The sequence below is a fragment of the Cygnus olor genome, assembly GCF_009769625.2.
Source record: "Cygnus olor isolate bCygOlo1 chromosome W unlocalized genomic scaffold, bCygOlo1.pri.v2 SUPER_W5, whole genome shotgun sequence".
Taxonomy (NCBI): Eukaryota; Metazoa; Chordata; class Aves; order Anseriformes; family Anatidae; genus Cygnus; species Cygnus olor.
The window spans coordinates 1,254,665-1,276,082 of NW_024429076.1; the positions used below are offsets into that span (position 1 = coordinate 1,254,665).

Consider the following 21,418-nt stretch of genomic DNA (forward strand, 5'->3'; position numbering starts at 1 on the left):
TTGAATTTCTCTTTCAGTATTACTAAAATCAAATTTCAAATTTTATTTATATGCAATGTGCACGTGCTGTTTTCTGCATAAAAAATTAGACTTTACCACATCGCATAAAATAATGACTAATTGAATTTTGCATGTTGAACAGCTATTGCCAGCATCTTGTTATGAGGGCAATCATCAATAAAGTGACTTTATATATTTTTTCCCTGTTCATCAAATCAAGATACCTTGACTGTCACTGTCTACTTCCATGGTTAAAAATACCTCAACATAAGAAATAATTGCCTAATTTCTGTGAATTTTGTAAAATGAGCTGAAGAATAAACTGGATTGTATTTGAAAACTCCTTTTGGAGTTACAGTACCATATAGACTAGGACATTATGTCTTGATGGAGTGATCAAGTGTTTGGTTCTTTAGCTCTCTCCTCCCGCCAACAAACTCAACTCAGATGGTCATTGTATATTGCCTTACCACTTGAACAGCCCAAATGGCTGAACAAGCCAAACAACAACAAAACAGATATCTTCAGACATATAGAATAGTTCAGCTGGAAGGGACCTACAAAGATCATCGAGTTCAACTGCCTGACCACTCCAGAGCTAAACAAAAGTTAAAGTATATAATTGAGGGCATTATCCAAATGCCTCTTGAACACTGACAGGCATGGGGTTATCAACCACCTCACTAGGAAGCCTGTTCCAGTGTTTGACCACCCTCACAGTAAAGAAATTTTCCTAATGTCCAGCCTGAACCTACCCTGGTGCAGCTTTGTGCCATTCCCTCGCGTCCTATCAGTGGTTATCAGGGATAAGAGGCCAGCACCTCCCTCTCCATTTCCCCTCCTCAGGAAGTTGTAGAGAGCAATGAGGTCACCTCTTAGCCTCCTTTACTCCAGATTAGACAACCCAAGTGTCATCAGCCTCTTGTCATAGGACATGCCTTCCAGTCCTTTTACCAGCTTTGTTGCCCTCCTCCGGATGCTTTCAATCATCTTAACATCCTTTTTATATTGTGGAGACCAGAACTGCACACAAGGTGGGGCTGCACCAACTCTAAATATAGCGGAAGAATTGCTTCTCTTGACTGGCTGGCTATGCTGTGTTTAATGCATCCCAAAATATGGTTTTCCTCTGGGCTGCCAGGGAACACTGCTGACTCATGTTCAGTGAATTGAACCCTGGGAACACTGCTAGTGACTGGTTGCCAGCCAGATGTAGTCCCATTCACTACAGTCCTCTGAGGTCTACCACTGAACCAGTTCTTCATCCTGCATAGGGTGAACCTGTTTATCTCACAATTGGGACAATTTGTCCAGAAGGATGCTGAGGGATGGTACAAAATGCCTTACTAAAGTCTAGAAAGATTACATCCACCACCTTCCCTTCATCCACCAAGCGGGTGACCTTATCATAGAAAGAGATCAAATTACTAAGGCAGAACTTTCCCTTGATGAACTCATGTTGACTATGCCTGCTAATAGCTTATTAGGCTGCCCAGGTCCTAGCTACTTGGATAGTTTAAAAGTATCTCATCACCACAAAATAACAATATAAATATAAACAAATAACATTTGTTTAATACTTAATGGGTGAATTAAGAGTTATTTTAAGTGCTGACATTTCAAATAGTGAAGAATCCAGAAAGCAGAACACTATGTACTTTGTTAAATTATTAAAAATAAATTAACGTGTTAGGCCCATATTGTTCAGCCTATCAAAATATGGATTAAACCATCAGTTAAAATGAAAATGGCTTCCATCAACTCCAGTCTCCTAGTCTCAAATTGTCATGCCTCTCAAATTAAAGGTAACTTGAAAGATTGTTTGATGTCTAACTGTTGGGTCAATGTTCTCCTCAATTCTCCTTTGACATGGAATCACCAGATATACCACCCTTCCCCCCCCCCCCCCCCCCCATTTTACAGGTTTTTGGAAAACTATCTGTTATAAAGGTTAGATTTCAGAAAGAAAGCAGATAGGAGAAAAGGGCAGGAGATATGGCGTAGTATCCCTATCCTACCATCCTTTCTAAAATCAGAATTGAAACACTGAAAAAAAAAAAAAACAACAACAAAAAACCACTGTAAAATACATCAAAGTTATTCACAGAATGGTGAGTCAGAAAGTCAGAAAGGACCTCCGAGATCACCTAGTGAAATTCATCAGCTCAAAGAGGGGTCAACTACAGCAGATTACTTAGGACCTTGTTCAGTCATGTTTTGAGCATCTCTAAGGGATGGAGATTCCACAAGCTCTTAGGTCAACCTTTTCTAGTGTTCAGTCATCCTTACAGTAGAAAAAGCCTTTTCTTACATTCACATGGAATTTCTTGCATTTCAGTTTGTGCCTACTGCCTCTTGTCCTGCCCCTGAACACCACTAAAAAGCATTTGGTTCTCTTCTTTGCTCCTATCAGGTATTTATACACTGTGATAAGATTACCCCCCAACCTTCTCTTCTCTTGGCTAAACAGTCCCAGCTCTCTCCTCATACTAGAGAGGCTCCAATCACCCCCTTCATTGTCTTTGTGGCCCTTCTCTGGAAGCCTATAACACTCAGACCCAGTATTCCCAAGCAGTTACCCGTCCAAGTACTGGGCCCAACCCTGCTTAGATCAGAAACAGTATGTTCAGGATGGTGTGTCCAACAGGTCAGTAAGCATAAATTTTGTGTTTTAGATTTCATGATATACAGTTAGCAAAATCACCCTCTAGAACTGACTTTGCCATTTTTTCCATGAAAATAGAAGAAAGTGACTACTGAAGTAATTTCTATGTTATTCATGGAACAAACAGAAAGATCACAAAAGTTACATGCTTTACTAAAGTCCGTGGGAAAATAGTATTTCATTATATAGTCAAAAGCACACTCAGTATGTATTTATCTTTTCCTATATATTAGAACTTTCAATTAGACAACTAAAAGAATACAGACTGGCTATTTTGTAAAGCTGCTGTTAAAAATAATGAAACCAGACTTCTGTATGAGAGCATAAATATAGTCTGTCAGTTATACTCATCAATAGGAATTTTGAGCAATTTATATATACAGAATGGTGGGAGGACATGCAAAGGGAAAATGTTAGTGGAAAAAGTAGTCCTTCCTATGCATCATAGAACATCAGATTTCTGAGATATACCCAGAACTATTTCCCCCCCATGATCACCCAAGAAAATTTTGGCTTGCTTTTGGAATATAGTCAGACACATAATATTGCTTATATAGGCTATCAAACTTCCAGTCCTGTGTCTGGATATTCAAACTACCTGTGAAATAGAACAATCTTTTTTTTTTTTTTTTAAACTACTCTGAAGTAGATCTTGTGGTAAACAATTTGGGGCAGTTACCACCTTCATTTTGCATCCTTATTATCTTCCATTACATAATGTTTGAACTTCAAGAAGTTCAGCAACTTTCAGTAAATACTAACTTGGACAGAATTTGAGCCTAGAAGTATATTAGTATTTCCCCAAAACATACAACTAAAACTAAAAGTCTTTCAAAGTCAAGCAGGTCTCTTTCACTGAGAAAGATCTTTACAACCTAGGTACCAAAATATTCTAAAAAATCCCTCTTAAAGCATGTTATCATAACTTAGTGCTGCTTAACTTTATCTTGTTTTCTGTTTAAAATCAAGGAAAGAATCTTCTTTAGATAAATGTATTTTATATACACACTTCATGTGAATCAAGCAGTGGAAAATTGGTTTCCTAAAGCATCAACTTATTCCAGTAAGTTTCTGAAGCTATACTATCAAATGCTGCAAAACCATTTGAAACTAATATGCTCTTTTGCCCATTCTCTAGTTACATGGCTTATGGGAAGGATGATTAAGGTCATATTAGTTTCAAATGGTTTTGCAGCATTATCATATGATTCTATGATAATGACTTCCACTAATTTGTTAATTAGCTAGACATCACCCAGGGTGGGGGTTTTTAGCCCATCATCCTTCCCATAAGCCATGTAACTAGAGAACAGGCAAAAGAGCATTTACCTTCATCAAAGGCTAACACTGCAGCTAGTTTGATTTTTCAATGAGGATGTCTAGAGGCCAGACTTATTAATGTAGAAGGTACTCAAGCAGCCTGTGTGTGGGATATGCATAGGTTAATAAAGGTTCTAATTGTGTAGCCTCACACCGCTGTCCATTTGAAGTCATTTGAAGAAGTTCACTAAGCTTAGTTAAGAGACCTTGACATTTTCTCAGACACACCAGCTGCTGGGCCTCCACCCACTCAGAAGCCAAGCTGGAAGTGAGAAAAATTCCCTGTTGGGATGAAGAATGCCCTGCTTCTAGGTGAACAAGTCTGGAAAATTTGATTGTGTGACAGGCAATAGCCTCCATTAAAAGAAGGAGGTGAGTTTTCGCTACTGAGAAGTCTTGAATTTATGACAACTCTAAGAATAAAGATTACTAAGGATAGAGCTGCACTGATAGCTCCTTCTGTGAAAAAGGAAATTTATCTCTTTTCATTTCTTCCTGTACATATCACCATATTTTTACACCCATGGCAAAAGAAACCCATTCCAAGTTTCATCACTCTAAATGAAGTGACCTACACTGCTGACCAAAATATTATTCATGTTTTAATGCAATTTAATGACTTTTTCCAAAAATGAAGATAACTTTTCCCTTTCTTGTAAATACCTATTTTTATTAATAGTTTAAAATCCTTCCTGAATGTCTCAGATAAAACCAATGTTTCTATTTTCCCCTTTTATATACATAAAACTCCCTATTATAAATAGTAGCTTCCAAGACAACACTGCATTCTCTTAATTACATGTCATAATCCAATTTATAGGGTGAAGAAGTTCTTTCAGAGAAGACAAAATATTTCAAAAGAGACAAGTTACACTTAGGCTTTTTAGGGCTTTTAGAAGATGCTTAGTTACAAGTAACTACTAAGCAAGTCAGGTAAAACTCTTAGTACATTAAGAAATACTGAAGTTTTATGATCACATCAGTAAATTATCAACAACACAAATTCTTTACAAAAGTTAAAAAATACACATAACTTAAAACGTACCTATTATAATACCTGCCTCCCATCATAAATTGATTGTTTGATGTTGGACATATTTTAAAACGCTGAATATTCTCACTGGTCCGAAAATAAAGTGAATAATCACCAGGTGTATTATCTGAAGGCCTCACAAGAAAACCGCACACCTGACCAACTGAAAAGATAGCATAATAAAGTGTTATTCAACTGTTATTTATCTTAGTGTCATTTATGAGTGCTTATCAAAACTCCTTCTGTACAAATTATCAAGAACTGCACACAAAATCTGAGGTAAGTTCCCACAGTGATCCCTGTTCTTCACCCAAATGGGATGTAATACTAAACTACCAAAGTTGATGCAAATTTGTTTGGCTGTAACTGACAACCTGTCCACAGTTTTGCCACCTCTTTACAAGCGCACTGGGGGGGGGGAATCAACAATGTTTTAAAAAACTAATGATTTTTTAATTCTAATATTTTACTTGACAGTATGAGTCAAATCTTGACATTTCCATTTAAATAATTATTTCCTCTGTGAGGGGACTAAAAAGTTGATAATACTTTCTCCTGTAAGTATAGAACAGTATTTTCTCCTCAGCATTTTGATGAAGCCCAAAATATTTAAATATGTATATATTAAAAAAAATAATTAACAATTTTACCTGAAATTACAAAACTAACTCTACTTGAGAACATAAAAATACTCAATATTATAGCCATCAGCTTTGGATTTTTGTGCCCACCTGCTCCACCCCCCCCCCCCCCCCCCCAACATTCTGTAGCAGCAACCATTCCATTTGGAATTAGATACTCAAACATTCATACAGAAAAACAGGTTTTGCTACAGCTCAATATAAATAGGATCACTTTGTTCCATTCTACTACCACTGTCTTTCTATCTGAAATACAAGTACCTGTCATCAGCAAATTGTAAGCCTCTTGTTTGGAGATCTTCCCATGGAACCATCTTAAAGATGAAGAAAAAAATAGAAAGCAAGACTATCAGCACTCTTTTTTGGTTGTGATATCTAAGGCTCTGGCACCTATGAATTAATCTTTTATTTAAAAAAAACACACAATAAACAAACAAAAACCAAAAAACTAGTACATATAGATTATATAATCAACCATTATCTTATTCAATGATTCTGTTGTTCTAGCAATAGAATGAAAGATATATATCAACAGCTATATAAATAAATTCATTCAATATAAATGTCCAACATGAAGTAGATGTTCAAATCCAAGTGTGCTTAGAGATGAAAAGGCATTGTTTAAATGCTAGATAATTTCACAGGCATATTTGAATTCAATTTCAGATGGCAATTTGAAGCATGAAATGCAAAGCCCAAACAAGGCGATTAATGAAGGTTAAATACTGCACAGAACAACTAAAACTGGAACAGCAGTTTTAGGGAACAGCAGAAAGAAAATCACTGGTGTGTGGTTTCATTTTGCTATTAAGTAACAAGAGATGCCTTCTTCAGTCATCAGTCCTTTGGAGACTACAAACTTTACAATTAATACAGAAAGCAGCAGATGCAATTACAGTAAGCAAATGGAGTACAGATGAAGTTATCTAGCTACTAGAATTTTTCTGTAACTTGCATTTGCCACTCATCTTTACTACTGCAAATAATATAACAGTCAACAGTTTGGCACGATATCAAACATGTTCACCATAAATAAAAATAAATTGCAAAGAGCTAATATGATTTAAGTATTGAACAATTTTGAATTCACTGCAAACAGGTTATTAAAGAGAAAACCAGAAGGACTATAAGTGTTAGCACGAGGCTAATACAGAAAAAGTGTTACTATTACACTATCATTCCTCTAATGAGGCTTTGTTCCCTCTGCTGCATTTAGAGTTAAGCAGATCTGAAAAAGGTTACTTCCAAGGTAAGATGCATACGTATAAATGTATTGGGTTTACATGACAAGGTTTTGGTAGCAGGGGGCTGCAGGGGTGGCCTCTGTGAGAAGAATCCAGAAGCTGCCCCATGTTAGATAACGGTCAGTTTCAGCTGGCTCCAAAGGGACCCGCTGCAGCCCAGAGCCAAGCCAATAAGCGATGTTGTTTGCACCTCTATGACAGCAGATTTAAGAAAAGGAATAAAAAAACTGCTAAAAAAAACAGATGTAAACTGACCACAACCCCCATTCCGTGTTCCCCTGCACCACTCAGGGGAAGAGGACATAGAAGAGGGTGGATGGGGGGAAGGTGTTTTTAGTATGTTTTATTTTTAGTTTCTCACTGCTCTAGCTTGTTAGTAATAGGTAATAAATTCTATTAATCTCCCTCTGCTGAGTCTGTTTTGCCCGTGATGATAACTGTTGAGTGATCTCCCTGTCCTTATCTCAACCCTTGAGCCCTTTTCACTGTATTTTCTCCCCCTTTCCTTTGAGAAGCAGGAATGAGAGAGCAGTTGTGGTGGAGCTCAGCTGCCCAGCTGAGTAAAACCATCACAATAAAAAACACAAACCAGAAAACACCACACCCTAAACTGTGCATATTCTGGGTAAAAGTGATCGCACAGACTCATTTAAGATTTTATCATTGCAAAAACCATTGCAATTTGGCATAACTAATACACAGATAATTGACATGAACTCTTGTATCTTCAGTAGCTAGTACAGAAGAAAAGTCTTCCAAAAAACCGCAAAAAACAACCAACGACACACCTTTGATTCGCCTCCCCAACATCAACCTCATAGCTAAAGTTTACAGTTATTTTATGATTCGCCTTTAATAACAAAATAAAATCCTTACATTTTGCCTTCATGTGGATCTTCTTCTCTTCCCTAACGAGAAAAATTAACATATTAAGTGCATGACAACAGTATACCTGATTTTAGAAAAGTGAACTTAATTTGTTAAGACCTTCTGTAGAAATAGGCAGCACAAAGAAGTCCAAGACATTTTTGAACTTAATGGCTTATTTCACATATCTGCATAAAGAGTTTTTCCACTTCATTCACCAAGTGGAAATTCAACCAAAACCCATTATTTCAGAAGATTGTTCTAGGCATAGTTAACTCAACAATATACTTTTTAACCCACACTTGACCCTTTAAAAAAATGCATATCACAATACAAAATTTCAGTCTATATATTTATGAATATTTCATGGCAAACAAACAAAAAGAATGCAATTGAATGACTAGCATGTTCTTTATCAGGACTGGTGAGTTTAGGGAACTGCCTAGTAAATTCACAGTATCGTTCATTTTCACATTAACTTGTTTGGACAACATGTCAATAAGCTCTATTTGGCTACCGAACTAGACTTAAGAGTTTGTTACACTATTTTAAAAGTGGTAGATTCAGTTACTAAAGGAAGGTTGAGAAAAGTATGTAACTGAAAATTGGGAAGTTAAATGCCACTGGTTTGGGTTTATCTCAGTGTTAAAGTCGCACACACACAAAATAATAAATAAATAAATAAATAAATAAATAAAATCTCAGTTCTCTAACAGATTTGAATATAAAATTACTTACAACTTCTTCTACCAGGTCATCTACAATAAGACCTTGTTCATCTGTCCGTAGGTTCGTAACCCACATCCAGCCATCTTCCAATTCATTATGGACAATAAACATATCTCCTTTAAGGAAACTGGAGAGAGTTACAGTAAGATTTATATTATGATTGTGCTTTAACTTAAAGTTTAATTAACACAATGAGTTCTTGAGCATAATTTCAGCAAAAATTTGAGGAAATCTGATCATGAAAGATTAATTTATTGGTATCCCAAACACGGCATCTCACACTTTTAGTAGCTATAACAGATTAATAATTATCCTTTGATTTATGTTTAGAATTTAATGGATGCTTTAATTCAGTCAAATTTAACGTGGGCTAAGGACACATAAAACAAACACCACCACAATAATATTAAAAGATAGTAGCATTATTTTATCAAGAAGGATCAAATACTAAATACCAGTAAAAACAAAGATTCCCTTAATAACTTAAGAAAATAATACTTTTTATCAAAACCTATTTTTTTATAATAAAAGCCTATGAAATATGTCTTCACATGCAAAGATCTAAACAGTACAAGTGCTAAAAAGAGGATACAGAATAGTTACTAAAAAAGCCATGCTATAATGGCTTTTATAATATATAATATATATAAAATATATATATAATGGCTTTTATAATATATATAATGGCATACTAAAAAAGCAAAGCTATAATAAGGACATAAATACAAAGCATTAAAATATCCAAGGGAGTTTCATTTTTGGAAGGTGATTATAAGTTATTCCCTTAAGTGTAACCCCAAACTTGGGTCATATGAAAACCTTTCATTGGAGTACAGCAGGACTCTTCAATCAACATGGATGGTACATTAGTGGTACAGGCAATAGCTACAAGGTACTTCTGTGGTCAACCCAGCAGGCAGCTAAGCACCACACATCTGTTTGTTCACTCCTCCCCATCCCCAGTGGGATGGGGGAAAGAACTAGGTGGGGGGGGGGAAGGGTAAAAAAAACTCATGCGCTGAGATAAAGACAGTTTAATAGGACAGAGAAGGAAAATAATAATAATAATAACAGCAACAACAACAATAATAGTAAAAGAATATACATAGCAAGTGATGCACAACGCGATTGCTCACCACCCACCAAACAATGCCCAGCCAAACCCTAAGCAGCAGCACACACCCCCCTCGGGCCAACTCCCCGCAGTTTTCTTGTTCAGCATGACGTCATATGGTATGGAATATACATTTGGCCAGTTTAGGACAGCTGGCCTGGTTCTGTCCCCTCCCAGCTCCTTGTGCATCCCCAGCCTGCCCGCTTGCAGGAAAGTGTGAGAAGCTGACAAGTCCTTGGCTTAGTGTAAGCACTGCTCTGCAACAACTAAAGCATCAGTGTGTTATCAACATTATTCTCATCCTAAATCCAAAACAGAGCACCATACCAGCTACTAGGAGGAAAATTAATTCTATCCTAGCCAAAACCAGGACAGGTACTGAAGCTTATCAACTACTAGAGTACAATCCAAAATTAGAAGAATTAAAATTATGGAGAAGACGATTCTTGAAGTTATTGAGGTGCACCTGAGGGACAATGCAGTCATTGGTCCCAGCCAACATGGGTTCATGAGGGGTAGGTCCTGCCTAACAAATTTGATTTCCTTTTATGATAAGATCACCCATCTAGTCGATCAAGGGAAACCAGCTGATGTGATCTTTTTGGACTTCAGCAAAGCTTTTGACACGGTTTCCCAGAGGATCCTACTGGACAAAATGTCCAGCATACAACTTAACAAAACCATCATGCGATGGGTGAGCAATTGGCTGACGGGCAGGGCTCAAAGGGCTGTGGTTAATGGGGCCACATCTGGCTGGCGGATGGTCACTAGTGGGGTCCCCCAGGGCTCCATTTTAGGGCCGGTCCTCTTCAATGTTTTTATAAATGATTTGGATGTAGGACTAGAAGGTGTTTTGAGCAAATTTGCCGACGACACCAAACTTGGAGGAGTTGTGGACTCGGCTGAGGGTGGAAAGGCCTTGCAGAGAGATCTGGACAGATTGGAGAGATGGGCGAACACCAACTACATGAAGTTTAACAAAAGCAAGTGCCGGGTCCTGCACCTGGGACGGGGCAACCCTGGCTATACGTACAGACTGGGCGATGAGACGCTGGAGAGCAGCCCCGCAGAGAGGGATCTGGGGGTTGTGGTTGACAGCAAGTTGAATATGAGCCAGCAGTGTGCCCTGGCAGCCAGGAGGGCCAACCGTATCCTGGGGTGCATCAAGCACGGCATCACTAGTCGGTCGAGGGAGGTGATTTTCCCGCTCTACTCTGCGCTGGTGCGGCCTCACCTCGAGTACTGTGTGCAGTTCTGGGCACCAGAGTACAAGAAGGACATTAAACTGTTGGAGAGTGTCCAGAGGAGGGCAACGAAGATGGTGAAGGGCCTAGAGGGGAAGACGTATGAGGAGCGGCTGAGGGCACTGGGTCTGTTCAGCCTGGAGAAGAGGAGGCTGAGGGGGGACCTCATCGCAGTCTACAACTTCCTCGCGAAGGGGACTGGAGAGGCAGGTGACCTATTCACTGTAAACACCAGTGATAGGACCCGCGGGAATGGTGTTAAGCTGAGGCGGGGGAAGTTTAGGCTGGACATCAGGAAGAGGTTCTTCACCGAGAGGGTGGTCGCACACTGGAACAGGCTCCCCAGGGAAGTAGTCACTGCACCAAGCCTGTCTGAATCTAAAAAGCGATTGGACTGTGCACTTAGTCACATGGTCTAAACTTTTGGGCAGACCTGTGCGGTGCCAGGAGTTGGACTTGATGATCCTTATGGGTCCCTTCCAACTCGGGATATTCTATGATTCTATGATTCTATGAACTACTAGAGTACAATCCAAAATTAGAAGCAATTTTCTATTGCATGTCTTCCATTTGTGGGGGTAACAGAAAAGGCATTAATTTGAACGCAAAGTGAACAGCAAGAATAAAAAAAAAGCCTAATGAAAGTATTTAGAATGAATTCAGCTACTAATGTATCTAAATCCCAATAATGAACAATAAACAGCAAGGCCAGACTACATCAGTTCTATAACAAAGTACACTAATTTGTTGCTTGGAAGACAGGTTGAAATTAACCCTAAAATAATTCAAGCTTTTCAAAAATCAATTATAACATTAAAATTTTAAGTCAAGATGCACTGAAAAACATAGAATCTTCAAAAGTATATTACAGTACAATACATTACAGAATCACAGAATCAGTAATTGTAAAATCATAGTTTGACAGGTATAAGAAGCACCAAATCTTCTGTATCTGCAAGGTCTATCTTAGGTTCATACCCCAGTTTACAGAATCACAGAATGGCCAAGGTTGGAAGGGACCTCTGAAGATCATCTAGTCCACCTCCCCTGCCGAGCAGGATTACCTTGAGCACATTGCACAGGATGGCATCCAAGCAGGTTTTGAATATCTCCAGAGAAGGAGACTCCACAGCCTCTCTGGGCAACCTGTTCCAGTGCTCTGTCACCCTCACAGTAAAGAAGTGCCCTCTCATATTCATCCGGAACCTCCTGTGCCTGTTGCCTCATCCTCTCGCTAGGCATTGCCTCTCATCCTGTCGCCGAGCACAACTGAAAAGAGACTGGCTCCATCCTCTCAACACCCTCCCCTCAGATATTTATATACATTAATGAGGTCTCCCCTCAGTCTTCCCTTTTCCAGGCTAAACAGGCCCAGCTCTCTCAGCCTGTCCTCGTACGACAGGTGCTCCAGTCCTCTAATCATCTTAGTAGCCCTCCTCTGGACTCACTCCAGTAGTTCTATGTCCCTCTTGTACTGGGGAGCCCAGAACTGGACACAGTACCCCAGGTGTGGCCTCACCAGGGCTGAGCAGAGGGAGAGGATCACCTCCCTTGTCCTGCTGGCAACACTCTTAGGAATGCACCCCAGGATACTGTTGGCCTTCTTGGCCACAAGGACACATTGCTGACTCATGGTCAGCCTGCTGTCCACCAGGACTCCCAGGTCCCTCTCTGCAGAGCAGTACTCCAGCAGGTTAGCCCCCAGCCTGTATATCTTAGCCTATATCTTAGGCCAGCATTCCTAACAAGAACCCAATTCATCCAACATGTTATATCATCTTGTGAAACCAAGATGGTCTCATTAGAGTACTAGAACACCGAAGGGAAATGGTTGTGTTTTTTGTTGTTGTTGTTGTTTTTTGACATCTCTCTTTTTTTCTTATTTAGCAGATGCTAAATATACTATTCTTAATTTTATTAGATAGTCAGTGCTCACATTGTCTTTCTGGTGGTCAAGATTGGTTTGGCTTGAATTATTTATCTTCTACTAGTTACTTCTGCAGGCAAATTTTAGGGAAAAGCCTAGATAATTTATTTTAAACCCTCACTAGACATTTTTACACAGCATTCCCTAATACACAAACTTATCCACTTTGAGAAAAATGTAAGCCTTTGAAATTGGTAATGTTCTACTTCTAAACTAAGCTTCATAGTTCTAGCGATTTAATGCAATACAAACAGTATATCAAGAATAAAACTTATTACTATATCCAGCAAGAAAAAAAAAGTTATCATACTTTTAACATCCCATTGTTAAGTCTAAGATGCAATTGGAAAGTATTTGCATAGTAAACATACTAAAATCATTAATATTCATAAACACAACAAAAATTTCACAACTGCTTCTACCTATTATTAAAACATACCTTATTTCATCAGTTTCTGGCACTTTGGTGTATGGTAGAATTGCTCGAACTCTCCTTCTATCCTCCACAGGCTACAATTTAAGAGAAGAGAACGAAGATATTACATTTTGCTTTCACTGTAGTGTAGAATTCCTCTCCCCAACATTACGCTATTCAGAGGGAAAGGTCTGGTAACAGAGATTTGTATCCAGTTGTGAGTTTTAAGTTTTGAAATGGTCAAAAAAGTAAGAGCTAGGAATATTTAATTCCTAAAGTTATCTACAACAGCTCTCATTACATTCCTAGCCTTGTAGCATGACAGATAGCATATGCTATCTTCAAAATTAATTACCAATAATGTAACTCCCATGAAAGAGTACTTTAGAATTCCCTTCCACTTAGTAAAAATTTATGAAAATTTAACATTCGGAAACATCTTTATTTGGGTTTTGCTTGGAGGGATGAACATGAAGATACAGTTTGTAGGTGATTTTTTTTTAAATTTACTGATATTGTCTTAAGCATGGAGAAATGAAAGACGACCAACTTTTAAAAACTTCAGTTATTTCAAGGACCCATATTTTGAAATGTATGCTTGATACATAAAATCATAGAATATCCTGAGTTGAAAGGGACCCACAAGGATCATCAACTCCAACTCAGGGCTCCACTCAGGAACACCCAAAAATCAAACCATATGCTTGAGCGCACTATATAAATGCTTCTTGAACTCTGACAGGATTAGTGCTGTGACCACTTCCCTGGGGAACGTGTTCCAGTGCCTGACCACCCTCCCAGTGAAGAACCTTTTCCCAGTATCCAACCTGAACCTCCCCTGTTGCAGCTTCATGCCATTCCCTCGAGTCCTTTCGCTATTCACCAGAAGAGATCAGAGCCTGCCCCTCCACTTCCCCTCGTGAGAAAGCTGTAGGCCTCAATTAGGTATAACCTCAGTCTCTTCTACCCTAGGCTGAACAAACCAAGTGACCTCAGACACTCCTCAAATATCTTCCCCTCTACACCCCTCACCATCTTCGAATTCCTCCTTTGTTTTTATATCCTTATACCGTGTCACCCAAAAGTGCACACAATACTTGAGGCAAGGATGCAACAGTGCAGAGTACAGTGGGACAATCACTTCCCTCGACCAGCTAGCAATACTATGCCCGATGCACTCTAGGACACAGTTGGCCCTTTTGGCTGCCAGGGATCACTCTTGACTCATATTCAACTTGCCATTGACCAGAACCCCCAGATCCCTTTCCACGGGGCTGCCTTCCAGCCTCTCAAATATGGATGTATATCGAGGGTTCCGCTGTCCAAAGTGCACACTCTGGCACTTGCTATTGTTAAATTTCATATTCTTGATGATTGCCCAGCTCTCTAGTTATCACGATCTCACCAAAAGACCTCTCTATACTCAAGGGAGTCAACACCTAATACTAATTCAGTATCACCTGCAAACTTACTTAGTATGTGTGGAATAATTGCTGGAGGTGACTTATTAAGACTAAAGGTATGTCCATATATTAAGAGAAGTATGGTGTTTTTTTACCTTGCTAGGCAGCTGAACTCTACCATAACCACTCTCTCACTCCCCCTCCTCAGAAGAGTAGGGGAAGAAAAAAAGAAAAAAACAATTCACGGGTTGAGATAAGTACTCTTGAGGTAGTCTATGCCAAGGATGTACGGAGCCTCCGGGACTGTCACAGTGGGGTGCTTTTGCCACTCATTCCCAGTTAGGCTCACTTCAGCCTCCAATAATGGCTGTAGGGATCCCCCTGTCACAGATAGAGTACTGCTTGACTTCCTTGCCTTCTTGTTCCTGGCTATTGTCCCCAATGTACCAGCATTTGGCCAACCTCTTCTCAGTGGTTCGTGGGGATAGGACAAGGGGCAATGGCCACAAGATGGAGCACAGGAAGTTCCGTACCAGCATGCGAAAGAACTTCTTCATGGTGAGGGTGATGGAGCACTGGAACAGGCTGCCCAGGGAGGTTGTGGAGTCTCCCTCTCTGGAGATATTCAAGGCCCGTCTGGACGCCTACCTGGGCAGCCTGCTCTAAGGAGCCTGCTTTGGCAGGGGGGTTGGACTCGATCTTTCGAGGTCCCTTCCAACCCCTTCGATTCTCTGATTCTGTGATTCTGTGATCTAAGCAGCCAGGTGAGAATGTGCTCACCTGGGTTACTACTTAAATCATAATCATCATAAAATGGCCTGGGTTGGAAGGGACCTCAAAGATCATCTAGTTCCAACTCCCCTGCCATAGGCAGGGATGCTACCCACTAGATCAGGTTGCTCAGGGCCTCATCTATCCTTGTCTTGAACACCTCCAGGGATGGAGGATCCAGAACCTCTCTGGGCAACCTGTTCTAGTGCCTCACCACCCTCTGAGTGAAAAATTTCCTTCTAACCTCTAATCTAAATCTTCTCCTCTTTTAGTTTAAAACCATTCCCCCTTATCCTGTCAGTATCTGACTGAGCAAAGAGTTTTTCTCCATCTTTTTATAAGCCCCCTTCAAGTACTGAAAAGTTGCCTTGAGGTTACCCCAGAGCCTTCTTTTCTGTAGGCTGAACAGCCCCAGCTCTCTCAGCCTGTCTTCGTAGGAGAGGTGCTCCAGCCCTCTGATCATCATTGTGGCCCTCCTCTGGACCCCCTCTAAGAGCTCTACATCCTTCTTGTGCTGAGGGCTTCAGACCTGGACGCAGTACTCCAAGTGGAGCCTCACAAGGGCTGAGTAAAGGGGGGATAATCACCTCCCTCGACCTGCTGACCACTCCTATTTTAATGCAGCCCAGGATGTAGTTGGTCTTCTGGGCTGCAAGCGCGTACTGCCGGTTCACGTCGAGCTTTTCATCCACCAGAACCCTCAAGTCCTTCTCTGAAGGGCTGGTCTCAATGAGTCCTTCTCCTAGTCTGTACTCATGTCCAGGATTGCCCCGGCCCAGGTGTAGCACCCTGCATTTAGACTTTTTGAACCTCATTAGGTTCATGTGGGCCCATTTCTCAAGCTTATCCAGGTCCCTTTGGATGGCATCCCTTCCTTCTGTTGTATCAACCATACCACTCAGCTTGGTGTCATCTGCAAATTTCCTGAGGGTGCACTGGATCCTACTGTCTGTGTCGTTGATGAAGACATTAAATAGCACTGGTCCCAGGACAGACCCCTGAGGTACACCATTCGTCACTGGCCTCCACCTGGACATAGAACCATTGATCACCACTCTCTGGGTGTGACCTTCAAGCCAACTCCTTATCCACTGAATGGTCCACCCATCAAATCTCTCTCTCTCCAATTTGGAGACCAGGATGTCACGTGGGACCATGTCAAAGGCCTTACAGCAGTCCAGGTAGATGGCATCACTCGGTCATCCCTTGCCACCTGATGCAGTCACTCCATCATAGAAGGCCACCAGATTGGTCAGGCACAATTTGCCCTTGGTGAAGCCATGCTGGCTGTCTCGGATCACCTCTTGGTCTTGCATGTGCCTTGACATGGCTTCCAGGAGGATCTTTTCCATAATCTTTCGAGGCAAGGAGGTGAGGCTCTACCGGTCTGTATTTCCCTGGGTCCTCTTCTCTACCCTTTTTCAAAATGGGAGTGATGTTTCCCTTTTTCCAGTCACCAGGGACTTTGCCTGACTGCCAGGACTTTTCAAATATGATGGAGAGAGTGTGTTAACACTGTGTGATAACACTGTGTGTTATCTGGTCATTAGTTTCAGAGACCTCCTCCTCCCCTTGAGGGTGCTGGGTAGCTAATTACCATTTGATAAGCCCAGGCCAGGCCCCAGCACAGTGCAAAAGAACCCAGTACAAACTCTGCAAGCTGGAGTTCTCTGGCATTGCCAGGGTCAGGGCATACATCTTTCAAACATTCTATCAGTTTTTTAGGATTTTTAGGAAGTTCAAAACCATCGGAGGAGACAGCCGTGACAGGTACCTGCCCCTATCCTCCCACACACCTTGCCACCCACCACCACACTATCTCATTGCAGATTCTTGTGTGGTTTTCTGAACTAATTGCTTAACCTTAGGGAGAAGAGGAAACACATTCTGCAGACCTAGCAATAGGAATATGTTGGTTACCCCTGGGCATTCAAAGTACTCAAAAACTGTTGTAATTAGCCCACTGTGAAAGGAGGAGGGGGTACCATTCCTGATATCATTCATAAACTGACTACCAGAGGAGGAAAAGAAGACAGCGTAATTTTGAATATTCTCTAAAATATAATTTCCAAGAGACAAAAATGATAACAATGCAGGGCCTGAATACCAGATTAAACTCAAGGGCAGTGCTTTACATCACAGCGAACTGAAAAAAGCAAACAGATTTCAGCACATTCTCCGATCGCATATAGATTATGGCACAGATTGAATAAGGCAGTATCACACAGAAAAATATTAACAGCAACCCAAACTTGGTGACTAGCAAGTGTGTTATTCGTAAGTGTTTTAATCACATCTGCTGTTATCTCAACCCTTTGTGCCCCACGTTGGGCACCAAAAAGAAATGTGGTGCTTTTACCTTGCTAGGCAGCCGAGCTCCACCACAACCACTCTCTCACTCCCCCTCCTCAGAAGAAGAGGGGGAGAAGAAAGTATGCTGGAAAGAAAAACAAAACAAAACAAAACAAACTCATGGGTTGAGATAAGGATAATTTAATTAAAGGGAAAAGGAAGAGGAAAAAAGAACAAACAAGCAAAGGCCACGTGGAAACACAAAGAGAAAGAAAAATTTCTCTCAAAAAATTACCCAAAACACTGGTGTGATACCAATGCTTTTCTAGGTACAAGTGCAGAGCACAGCACTGTATGGGCTGCTGCACGGAAATTTATCTCCATTCCAGCCAGACCCAGTACACAAGGTTACCCAACTAGTTGACCAAGGGAAGCTAGTTGATATGATCTTTTTGGATTTCAGCAAAGCATTCAATACATTTTCTCATAGTATCCTTCTGGACAAAACGTCCAGCAGTCCAGCATACAGCTACAAAAATAATATTGTGATGGGTAAACAATTGGCTAATGGGTCAGGATCAAAGGGTTATAGTAAACGGGGTTACATCTAGGTGGTGGCCAGTCACTAGTGGGGTTTTGCAGGGCTCCATTTTGGGGCCATTTCTCCTCAGTGTTTTTAAAAATCCTGGATTAGAATACATACTGTTGCGTTAAAGGGTAAAGTGTGCCAGGACCTAAACCTCCTTGCATTCCAGCTTGTTCTCAGATATCAGAGGGGATGGGGGTGGCTGGGCTTAGATTCTCAGTGATGCCCAATTCAGCACTATAAGTCTTCTTTCAATATATTGAAGTACCACAATCACAGATGCGCAAATAGGTCGATACACCTTCAGTCTAGTAGATTAATGAGTTTATTAAAGTTTATTGAAGCAACAGGAGTCCAGGTTCTTTTGGATTGCTGCTGATGAATACACTGTCTGCAAAGCACGTGCAAATACCAAGAATATAACAAACACAACCAACTACACATGTGCTAACTTATGAAACAACTCTATAGAGAATGTTAGGTTTCCTGGGGAAGCACTCAGTATAACAGAGGGTTTGAATCTCACCCAGTAGGCATCCCTGTGGGGGGGAAGAGACGCTTAGCCCGTTGACTGATTCCAGAAGTCAGTGATGTCCTTCCAACTTGTCTGCAGTGGTATCTCCCCTAACATTCTTCCTCTCTTGAGCCATTTTTTTACTATTTTCTTACTTTTAGGTGGAGCTTGAGTGACTCTAGTCCTACGTATCTTTGTTATGATTAGTATAAAATTTTCTCACTTTTGCTTTAAAGTGAGTTAAATTTTTTGCTCAGAGAAATTCATAGCGCATGCTCAGTGAGGGGTGGTCATACCCTGGAAGCAGGTGGTGTTTTGGATGGAAGTGTGTTTTGGCATTATAATGAGATTAAAATGAGCAAAGTTCACCCAGAGGACATGATTTTGTTATCAGTTCCACTCAGGGCTGGCCATGCAGTCTATCAGTTCCATAGAATCATAGAATCATTAAGGTTGGAAAAGACCTCCAAGATCATCTGGTCCAACCATCACCCTACTACCGATGTCACCCACTAAACCATGTCCCTAAGTACGAAGTCCAACCTTTCCTTAAACACCCCCAGGGACAGTGACTCCACGACTTCCCTGGGCAACCCGTTCCAATGCCTGACTACTCTTTCTGAGAAGAAATTTCTCCAAATTTCCAACTTGAACCTCCCCTGGATCAACTTGAGGCCATTCCCTCTTGTCCTATCACTAGTTACCTGGGAGAAGAGGCTGACCTCCAGCTCCCCACAGCTTCCTTTCAGGTAGTTGTAGAGAGCAATAAGGTCTCCCTCGAGCCTCCTCTTCTGCAGACTAAAGAACCCCAGTTCCCTCAGCCACTCCTCATAAGATTTGTGTTCCAGACCCTTCACCAGCTTCGTAGCCCTTCTCTGGACATGTTCCAGGGCCTCAATATCCTTCTTGTACTGAGGGGCCCAAAACTGAACACAGTACTCGAGGTGCAGCCTCACCAGAGCAGAGTACAGGGGGACGATCACCTCCCTGGTCCTGCTGGGTTACACTATTCCTGATACAAGCCAGGATGCCATGGGCCTTCTTGGCCACCTGGGCACAGTGCTGGCTCATGTTCAGGCAAGCATCGACCAACACCCCCAGATCCTTTTCCTCTGCACAGCTTTTGAACCACTCTGCCCCAAGCCTGTTGCGCTGCATGGGGTTGTTTTGGCCAAAGTGAAGGACCTGGCACTTAGCCATGTTGAACCTCATCCCATTGGCCTCTGCCCATCGATCCAACCTGTCCAGGTCCCTCTGCAGGGCCTTCCTACCCTCCGGCAGATTGACATTTCCCCCCAACTTGGTATCGTCTGCAATATGTTTGCGTCAGCAACCTAAAGCTCCCAAAACTTTTTGTAACTTCTTTGTGTTAGAGGGACTCTGCCCCTGTTCTGTTTTTTCTACAGTGTCTGGAGGAAGAGAAGATGCTCCTTTAATCCAGCAGACTCCCAAGAATTTCACTTCCTTGTCCCTGACACTTTGAGTCTGGAATTTCCAATCCCAGTTCGATTATTGTTTCCTGAATGTTTTCCATTGTGTCTCTTGCACTTTCTCGTCTCTTTCCCTCAATCAATATATTGACATATAATAATGTCAGGTGAAACAGGAATTTCTGCTAAGACTTTAGCCAAAACATTGTGAGCAATCATGGGGAAATTTGTGAGCAATCATGGGGATTTGTGAGCAATCTGTGAGCAATTTGTGAGCAATCATGGGGATTTGTGAGCAATTTGTGAGCAATCATGGGGAAATGTTTATATCCTTGTGGAAGCTTGTTAAAAGTCTCCTGGATCCCCCTCCACGTAAAAGCAAACTTCACCTTATCCTGCTCAAGGAGAGGAATCATGAAAAACACATCTTTAACATCTAAAGCAGCCATCCAGGGATAAGCAGCTCCCTGTATCAGTGTCACTATTTCTGCAGTGTTTGGGACTGCAGTAGTCCCAAAGGCGCATTATTAGCATTTAACTGTCGATAATCAACTGTGAAATGCCATCATCAGGTTTTTTTGTTTGTTTGTTTGTTTTTTGAGTAGGAGTTCCTTTCCTTTCTAAACAACCTGACTTTCTCATCCATTGTTTCATCTTGCATATAGGGGCTATTGATCTTGGAAGAGGTTGGTTCTCTGGCCCAGCCATGGGGCTTGTCGTTGGGGTTAGAATGGCCGCTGGGCCTGTCGCATGGGTGACAGTGGCCGCAGAGCCTTTCACGGGGGTTGTTTTGGCATTGACTGCAGCTCGCAAAGCATAGGCCACACCCCAGCACGTTACAATGATTTGTGTCTCTTTGGAATTGCCAGGGTGATGACACACCTTTTTCAAACATTCTGCCAGTTTTGTTAGGATTCTCCACTTGTTCAGGGGTGAAGTTCCAAAGAATTGGAGGTACCCACTGCTCTAGGTGCCTGCCCATATCCTCCCACACTCCCTGCCACTCATAACTATCCTGCCTCAGGACAGATCTCTAGTTAGCATTCTTAAGTAGTTGTTGAACCTTTAAAAAAATGCAAGGCATTCAGGAGACATAAAAATAGGAACATGCTGTTTTGACCATCCCAAGGATATTCAAAGTTTTGAAGAGCTATCAGAACTAGCCTGGAGGAGAAGAAGGGGGTAAAGGAGAAAGGGAGAGTGAACAAGTGGGAAAAAACACC

General features: G+C 41.2%; 1 protein-coding gene across 5 annotated transcripts in view; it reads right to left on the reverse strand.

Moving 5' to 3' along the window:
- The window catches only part of LOC121062976 (ras GTPase-activating protein 1), a 96,871-nt gene that overhangs the window by 49,279 nt on the left and 26,174 nt on the right, over positions 1-21,418 (reverse strand). For all 5 annotated transcript variants that reach the window (XR_005815771.1, XR_005815769.1, XR_005815770.1 and 2 more), the window contains exons 4-8: positions 13,224-13,294; positions 8,509-8,626; positions 7,780-7,811; positions 5,921-5,973; positions 5,031-5,181 (exon numbers count right to left, since the gene is read on the reverse strand). Coding sequence is in view for 2 of the 5 variants with exons in the window: in XM_040543281.1 (XP_040399215.1) it covers positions 5,031-5,181; positions 5,921-5,973; positions 7,780-7,811; positions 8,509-8,626; positions 13,224-13,294 (425 nt within the window). In the remaining 3 variants the exon portion in view is untranslated. The remainder of the gene's footprint in view (positions 1-5,030; positions 5,182-5,920; positions 5,974-7,779; positions 7,812-8,508; positions 8,627-13,223; positions 13,295-21,418) is intronic.